We start from the raw sequence: 9,395 nt of genomic DNA, 5'->3' as shown, positions 1-9,395 counted from the left end.
TAACCATAAATTATTATTTTCATCTTGAATATCCACATAAATCTACATATTTTTTACTTTACTTGTCATCTATTTATAACATAGAAATAACAGGAGATAGATAATCATTAACAAATAACAAATGCTTTAATTCTAGACCACTCAAAGTTTAATACCACGAAACGTCAACCCGACAAGCCAAACAATAATTCTCAAGCTTGGTTGCACCCAAGTCGCATAACGCCAAACAATGCAAACAAACAAGCCATAATATCCATAGAGACAAAAAAAAAAAAAAAAAAAAAACACTTTCATACATGCCATAAACACATTCAAAGAAAACCCTAAATTCATATACCAAAGGGATTGAAAGCTATAAGAATAAACATTAATAATAAGGTGATAGAACTTCCATTGTTAAGGAAGAAGAATCAACCAAAGGAGAACAAATTTGTACCCATTTCATCTTGGTACTAAATAAATGCTTTAATTCTCCTCCTCCTCCATCATAATATGAATTATGTATTTGTATGGTATTGGACTAATTAATTAATGTATGCTCACCCTTCACATATCATCATCGGACCGATCATCATAAAACAAGCCATCGATGATTTGATCAATGAGGGAATCAAAGAAGTTGTTGCAGCCGATGAGGAAAACTTGACCTACCCTGTTTCGGGCACTTGAAAACCAAGCAAAAGTTGCCGCACAAGCAACGGCCGCCACACAAACACCACCAGCTTCCTCTATCCCCTGCAAATCCATCTTCCTGAACAGTGAATTCCCCGTTACGAACTCTTCCGCCACTGTTGCTGCAAAAACAACCTGCACCCACCACCGTAAACACATTCAAAATCAATATCTCAAGAGAAAAAATGTTAACTTTCTGCTTCAATTTCTAAATCATGTAAGGGTACAAACTACAAACCATGGCAAGACGGCCGGAGATAGTTTCGAAGTCCTGACTCCTCTTGGAGCTCTCAATATAGTCCGATAGCGTTGTGAAGAACGGGGACGATTTCTCTACTTCAAGGACGCTTTCTTCGCGGTCCTTTCTTGTTCTGATTACAGCAGTGCGGTCCGCCGAGCCGTAAGATCTGAGAGTGCATACCCTAGGCTGTAAGAGAATCTTCTGTTTGTCTATAGCCGGTAGCGATAAATCAATCGGCCTCATAGCTTTTTCAGTTGGTCCCAATGGTGTAATTGCCGGTTTCATCTCGCAGATCACCGGCCGAATTGTCATCGCCGCCATGGGTAGTAGAGAAAGAGAAAGAGAAAGAGAAGTGGACAATTGAATTCCACGACGACGATGAATAAAGAGAGAAGAATGTTGTCGATTTCGTATGGGTTGGTTTGATTTTTATTGCCTTCCAATTATTTCACTTTCCAACTAATAAATTGGACATTTCTCGACTTGGCAATTCTAATACCCACATATAATGATGACAATTTAACACGGTATTTTTTTTTTTTAGGTTTTAAAAATAAACCCAACTAAATATATAATATTGTTAATATATTTATTTATCTTTTATATTATATAAGATTTTTAAATTTAATTTTTATAATAATAATATAAATTTTTAATATATTATAATATATATTATATAAAGTATTATTTATATAATTTCATATTGTTTTATAGATATTAAATTTTCATTAACATATTTAATATATATTTTTAGTTATGACATCAGAGTGTCAAAGATAATCTTAGTAGAATTTTGAAGATGTAGTTTTGAACGTGGGGGAGCTATTACATGTCTACCACTTATTAAAAATCATCTTGAGATCCTAGATTAAGATTTGGGAGAGGATTATGCTGTTTTGGGAGAGGATCATACTAATTTGGGAGTGGCTGAATATGAGATGATGGATTTAGGATCTCCAATGAATAATGAAAAAGCACTTTATGTGCAATTATATTTCCATTTGTAGCCCTTCACATGTAATTATAATGTTACGTTATTTAGACTCTCAACTATTTCGATTTTAAAATATAGATATTAACATCCAAAGTTGTCCAAGCATTCAAGAATGTAGCACACCAACTATTATATTTATTAGGCGAATTGGAGAAACACAACATCGATCATAAACCAAATTTTCAAGCCAGTATCCATAATTTGACATAGTCAGATGTTTACAAAAAAATATTAAAATGTGAACGAGGACATTACAAACATCATTCCTCAAGAGGCCGAGCTTAATAAATAGTCGAGTGTAAATGTGAACAATATCAAAAAGGACATTACAAACATCAGTCCCCCAATGACCGAGTATAATGAAGAGCCGAGTGTAGATGAGGACAATATCAATGAGAATATTACAAAATAAGTCACCCAATGAGCCGAGTGTAGATAAGGACAATATCAATGAGAATTTTTTTACACTCTGTTTTCTTGAAAACTTTAATCTCATTAGGGACCAATTAGAAGTTGACATAATTTATCACATTAGATATCATTTTATGATACACATTCATACTATGATCTATGATATTTGTGATCATTGATTACGAACTAATGTAATTAAAACCATTTTGGTTAAATGTTGATATAATTAATGGACGAGATTGATTTGGAGTGACTTTAAATTATGATAGCTACATTATTTGCACATAAAGAGAGTAACACATTTAATTACATTTATTGTTCAAGTGTGAGATTGTTAGATTTATTGGACTATATATATATATATATATAAATAATGTGTTTGAACTATTGTTTATTCAAAACCCAATTAATAAAGTGATCTACTAAAGTATTTTAGTTATTGGGTTAAGTCATGTTTGGTTATTAGTATGGTACAATTTATTATGTATGAAAATCAGATATTTATTTATTATTTATGATGGATTAAATAATAAATAAAAGATCATATAAATAGGGTTGTGATCCCCGATTTATAGATGTCAGTTTCATTTCTCATAACTTCCATCGTTAGAGAGAAGCAAGAGAGATGATCAATAGAATTGGAAGATCCAACTTGTGGTAACTCAAAAGTTTTGGACAATAACATCAGGTACGCTTCCGTTTAGATTGTCATCTCGACTTATTGACATAGAGAATTATGATCTTGTTTTATCTAGATAAACACTAATATAATGTTTAGGATTATAGATCATGACTAAAGAAAACTATTGAATAATCCAGACTATAACAATATAAGAAAATATATCTAACAATTTCATCATATAATAAAGCGACACCATAAAGTATAGATTGCTTTTGATGATTAACACCTACAAACAATGCAATTGGATGACATTTATTGTTCTTCCTATAGGTTGTGACAAAGAAAACTACATCTCCAAAGAATCCATAATTAGCTCGCATCCTAGCATCAACACAAAAATATTAGTTATTATATCATTGACATTAAATTGAATAACATAATAATAACCGGGATCATTAAATTGCATTTTTTGCAAATATTCTAACACACCACCTGTATCCCAAATCTTATCTCTTATTCTTTGGTATCACAAGTAATTTTGTACTACCTGTATCTCAAATCTTAAAACTCTTATTCTTTGGTATCACAAGTAATTTTGTAATCTTTAAGAATAAAATCAAATTGTCCCTCCCACCTACTTGTTTTACTATAAGAGTATGTGATGTCTTTAGAGGGATTCACACATTAGATGTCATCTCAATTTGTAAGATTGCAGATGCATAAATATTATTATGTTATCTATAAATATGACATTTCTTTGGACTTGGAAAAGGATGATTATGATCATTGAAACCACTATTGTAAACACTCCATTATCTGTCCTCTTTATCTTCATTTTAGCCTCACAACCAAACATTGTTTCAGGACGATTATATTTGACATAAGCCTCTCTTTTATATTTTTTTTCTTTTGACCCTATGCACTACAAAAAACCATCTAGCATTGAACATGATTTATCATTGTGTTATGTAGTGCGTTTTATACCAAATCATATTATTTTAGCGTATGCTAAATAGAATTCAAAGTCATCTTCTTCCTCAAATTCACTATCAATTCTAGATCACGAATAAAAACAAAATGTTAGTGAATATGAAAAAAAAGATTGTTAAATAAAAAAATTGTACAATAGCTCTCAGGTGAAGCGCGTCTCACATATCTTAACGCTCTAAGGTGAAACACGCTTCACCTGAGATCATGCTTCCACCTGAGAGAGAGCTTCCACTAACGCTTTATATAAAAAGTGTGAATCGCTTAAATGAATGTGTCAATCGTTTTACATGAATGTGTGAATCGTTTTACATTTCCATGTCAAGAAATTTACATGAACTTTTTTTATATATTTATATATTTTTATTCTTTCAAATTCATCCATGTTTCAAAACCAATAAAACATGAAAATATATTAATTATATTTTACATCGTTCATACAGGTGATTTCACCTGTCTTAACGTTATAAGTTGAAGCGTTAAGACTGCACTTCACTTGAGAGATGTTATACACTCTTAGGTAAAACCGCTCTTAGATGAAGTGTGCTTCACCTAATATCGTGCTTCACATGTCTTAATGCTCTAGGGTGAAGCGTTAAGATTCACCTGAGAGTGGCTTCACCTCTTCACTAGAAACATAACTAGTTTATAGTATTAAAGAAATACTTTACCTCCCATCATTATTGTTTTTGTTGTTGTTTGTTCCTGAATATTAACAAAACAAAAACCTGTTAGTTATTAAAAAACAGAACATTTTGTTTCGTGCAATTAATGTTCGCATTGTACCATTTTTGCGAACTACGAAGCTTGTTTCTAGTAAAGAATCATAGGTTTCCAACAAAGAAAAGTGAACTTTCATGAGCTACAAAGTTTGTTTCTGATCTATCGTAAATCATATAGAGAAAAATCCTAATAAATAGTGAAATTGGAAGAAATGATGACTGATGTGAAATAATTATGACAAAGGAAGTGACAAACGAGAAATACAAATATAACAGGTCAGTCATGTTTTCAAAATTTGGTTTTTTTAACCGATTAAATTTTAATAATAAAATTATTAATGCTTTCATTCTGATTGATCTGGAATAGGGTAGTCTGGAAGAGAAGATCCGGACTGCTAGCTTAAATTATTTTAATATAAATATATATATATATATATATATATATATATATATATATATATATATATATATATATATATATATATTTTATGTGGCTAACATATAGTTATAATTTTAAAAAATAATTATAGCATCTTGATAAAAGATCATTTTTTAGATTTGATTTGGGTTAAATTATTTTTAGATAAATATATATGATAGAAAAAAATTATTTGTAAGAAAAATTATTTAAAAATAAAATTTTGAGATATACTAGCATATTTTAATACAAATATTTTTATTTATAGAAAGTTAGCACGACACTCACTCCCAATTAAAACCTTATAAAAAAATTGAACTCGTAAAATTTAATATCTTAGTAATTATTGTCATTTGAAAAAATATTTCTGAAATTGTTGTTTAATTTTGTTAGGTAAATATAAAAAGTTATTCAAATTAAATTAATTAGTATATGAAATATAAATATTCAATTATACGATTATTGATCACAATCCAATTTTAAGAGCTTCTCATGCTTGTCACTTGAATGAATTTGGTAGGGGAGTTGTTAAATTTTGTTATGTAAACATAAAAAGTTATCCAAATTAAATTTTAACTATTATATGAAATATAAAAATAATATGTTTATTGATCCAATTTTAGGAGCCTTTAATTGAATCCAAAAAACATTAAATCTTTACGATAATTGATTTCTTAAAAATACTACATAAAATTAATTAATCAAGTTAAGATAAAATTTTAATTTAATTTATAAAATTTTAAATTTAGAATTTAAAAAATTTAAGGTGTTTATAAATTGTGTAAATTTGTTCATATTGGTCAAAACTTAGGGGAACAATTGAGAGTGATGACTTGTAGATGTAGTCATTTTTGTGTTTACCAAAATGCCAACCAATTTTGAAATGGTCCAAGAAATTGACATAAATAATTATCTTATTTTTTCTGTACATGATGGGCGAAGAAGAAGAGTCCACGTTTTTGAAAAGTTTTCAGAGGTAACAGCCAAACCACATGTCAACTTCTACTATAAACTTATTTTCTATTATTATCATTAAAATCCAAAAAATAAACCCTCGAAAGTTTTCATTCATTTCAAAATTCACTCTTAATTTATTATTATTTTTGTATTGTTGTGTGTGACACTAATTTGTTGTAACCACTTCACCACATAGAACCTTTGTACTTTCATTAATTTCCTTCAACAAAATGTAGTGGTGAGAAGAAGATCAATTGCATATGTGGTGGGTATTCGAACTTAGATCTTTAACTTCAAAGTCTATAGTGATGTTAATCACTACATTATATAACCTTTGAAAGGTTTCATTTATTTCCTTCAAAATACAAAAATTGCTACCAATGCCAAAAGACAATATGAACAAAAGAAAAATAGGGAATATGGATCAATGAGATGTCTTGTGTAATGACTTATGAATAAGTAGAAATCTCTCCCAATGAATGGTTATTGATTTGACCCGTAATGTATCTCTTCATTTGCTTTACATCTTCTAGCTTATAATGCCTAATGCCTATTATCTAGTATTATAAGCGCCTATAACTCACCCTTTGAGCTTCGCTTTAAGGAGAATTCTACTAGATGACTCTATATGTGTTCTCTAATTATGTTCGGTGTCTATATGTAATTTACTATGTCTTTTGAGATATTACTAAGCTAAATAATCATATTTAATATCGGAACTTGGAGATGAATAAGATCACACAATACAACAACCCACTAAACTATGTACGTGCAAACCTTAAGTCTCTTTTGAAATTGATGATGCAACAAGGGAACTACTAAAATCACATGGGCCCTTCTTAGTGTGATTCTATTACAAATGAAATGGTCCAAGCACTATACTATATTGCTAGAAAAATGTGTCGGCGGACATACTTAGCATAGACAACCAAATGATGTAGTTTTCCCATAGTTTTAAAGCATAAAGTATCGTTTCTATATCATATTCTTTATTGTAGTGTTTTCTTGTATTCAAAAAGGAAAGTTTGTTTTGATGCATCCTCCTAGAAAAGGTGTGGAGGTGACAAAAAAATCAATTGCACATGATACCAAGTGAAATGCAAATCTCTGAATTTAATGTCTTGAGAGCACTACGGCATATAACCTTTCAAAACTTCTTTTAATATTATCTTCCTAATACAATAATTTCTTCTAGGACACATGGAAGAAAAGAAAATTAGTGATCGGAATATGGTGGTGAGAAAAAGACCCTGAAGAGATGTTAAAGTCAAACTAGATTCAAATATTGTTAAAAATAATAAATAATTAATAATCTTGGAAAACATTCAATGTGATGGTGAAACTCAAGAGTTAAGAGTTGAAGATCAAGCGTGAAGGAAGATGAAGCTCAAGAGATGCATTGTTTAGTGTCATTAATTGTATTTAATTTGAGTTCTAGATCCTTTTATCTTATCCTTTAAATTGAGGATCACTCATTAGTTTTTCATATATCAAAATTAAGTGAGCTGTAGTTACTTAAGAATTTATCAATAAAATTCTATTTTCTTAGTTATAATATTTTACGCACCAACAAATTTGGTATCAGAGCAAGGTTACGTTTCAATATTGAAATGACATCCACTCTATTCTCATACTCTCCAAGTCAAGTTCATATCTTTGAAGGCGAATTCTATGAATTCTGGAGCAGCCAAATGGAAACATTTTTCATATCCCTAGGTCTTTGAGATATAATATATGAAGAAGAACTCGATGTTCCTGATGAAGACGACGAAGGATACGCGGAATTTGAAAAGGATCTCAAAAAACGAGATGCATTAGTTTTGCGCTATATTCAACAAGGAGTTGGGAAAACCATATTCCCTCGTATTTTTGGAGTAAAAAAGGCACAAGATGCTTGGATGATATTGAAACAAGAATTTCAAGGTACGGAGAAAACGATCGCATTAAAACTCCAAGCCTTATGGAAAGATTTTGACAATCTAAAGATGGAGGATCGAGAAAAGGTACAAGATTTTTCTTCTTGTGTTTCTACTATTGTCAATCAAATAAAAAGTAGTAGAGATGAAATCAAAGACAAAAAGGTTGTTGAAAAGGTTCTTCGAAGCCTTCCTCAAAAGTTCGATCATGTTGCTGCTGCGATTGAAGAATCAAAAGATTTGTCCAAGATGACAATATATGAGTTAACTGGATCTCTTCTAACACATTAGCAAAGAATTAATCGCTCTTGTACTCCATCAACTGATCAAGCCTTCAAATCCAAGCAAGTACTAGAAGCGTTTTCAAGAAGTCGTCACAACAAATTTGGTAAGAAAAATGAAAAGACATTCGGTTAGAAAGGCAAAGCACCACAACAATCTGGTGATTCTTACTCCTGTATCATTTGAAAGAAATCAAATCATGAGTCAAAAGATTGTTATTTCAAATGCAAAAGATGCAAAATCCCTAATCATTCTCAAAGGGATTGTCGATTTCAAAATTAGGATAAGAAAGAAGATGATGCAAAATTTGTGAAAGAAGATTAATGTTACGACTTGTTTCGTAAGATGTGTTCATGGGTTCAAGAATCAAGTTCTTGATCTTTAGGACCGGTAGAAATTCTATAATCAAAGGGCAACGGAAGGTTTTGATAGAGAATTTGAGGGGAGGGGATAGAAGAACTAAGGGTGCGAAGAGAAATACTGTTTGTCTATGCCAAACAGTCCATAGTAAATAATAATAGACAAACGGGGCCGAAGTTCATATCTTCATTATTCCATTCATGTGTCCTTGGGGAAGAAAGACCAGCCTTATATAGGTGATGTCTTGCCCTAGAATATTCAGTTACAACAACTACTAGAAAATAACAGAATTCGGTTTGTAAAATAGAAAAGCAAAGCAAAACAAAATATTAATACAACAAAACAGAAATCTGGCCCATGTGCACCATAAGACCGAGAACGGTACCGAGAAAGGTTGCTGGAATTATTCTAGGACCGAGGCCTTGATTTGTGGACCCTAGCATTATCTCCCCCTTCAAAATTCGTCGCCCTTGACGAAAAAGACCGTGGTCTGCCGAGCCTCTAATTCGCATGCTCAAAATTTCAAAGAATTCGGTCGGACTTCAGCAAGTCCAGGAAGTGTCGGAGTCTAGGACCGCATTTCTTAGAAGCCTTCGGTCTTCTCGCTCCGCAATCAGTCCTTCCTTCGGCCCAACACACCAGGTGCAGCAAAAGGGCCATTTTTCTTCCGGGTATACTCTAGAATGTCTTCAAACAACCAAGCCCAGTCCTTTATCCAGACCAGCAACACATGTGCAACAACATAGCCATGTCTTCTAACTACCTTCCTGGTTGGTGGTCAGTTGTTGGGTTGCTTGTTGAGCCATTTTATTA

At 31.4% G+C, this 9,395-nt stretch overlaps 1 protein-coding gene across 1 annotated transcript; it reads right to left on the bottom strand.

Annotated features, from left to right (window-relative positions):
* Positions 1-313: 313 nt before the first annotated feature.
* Positions 314-1,328, bottom strand: LOC124931498 (stress enhanced protein 2, chloroplastic). Its single transcript, XM_047471977.1, has 2 exons — positions 911-1,328; positions 314-807 (listed from the first exon to the last, which is right to left on the bottom strand). The coding sequence occupies exons 1-2, from the start codon at positions 1,232-1,234 to the stop codon at positions 547-549; spliced, it is 585 nt and encodes a 194-aa protein (XP_047327933.1). The 5' UTR covers positions 1,235-1,328; the 3' UTR covers positions 314-546.
* Between the last annotated feature and the right edge of the window lie 8,067 nt (positions 1,329-9,395).

Source organism: Impatiens glandulifera, chromosome 3 (assembly GCF_907164915.1).
Source record: "Impatiens glandulifera chromosome 3, dImpGla2.1, whole genome shotgun sequence".
NCBI lineage: Eukaryota > Viridiplantae > Streptophyta > Magnoliopsida > Ericales > Balsaminaceae > Impatiens > Impatiens glandulifera.
The sequence above is the reverse complement of the archived record's forward strand: the minus strand, read 5'-3'. Positions and strand labels throughout refer to the sequence as shown.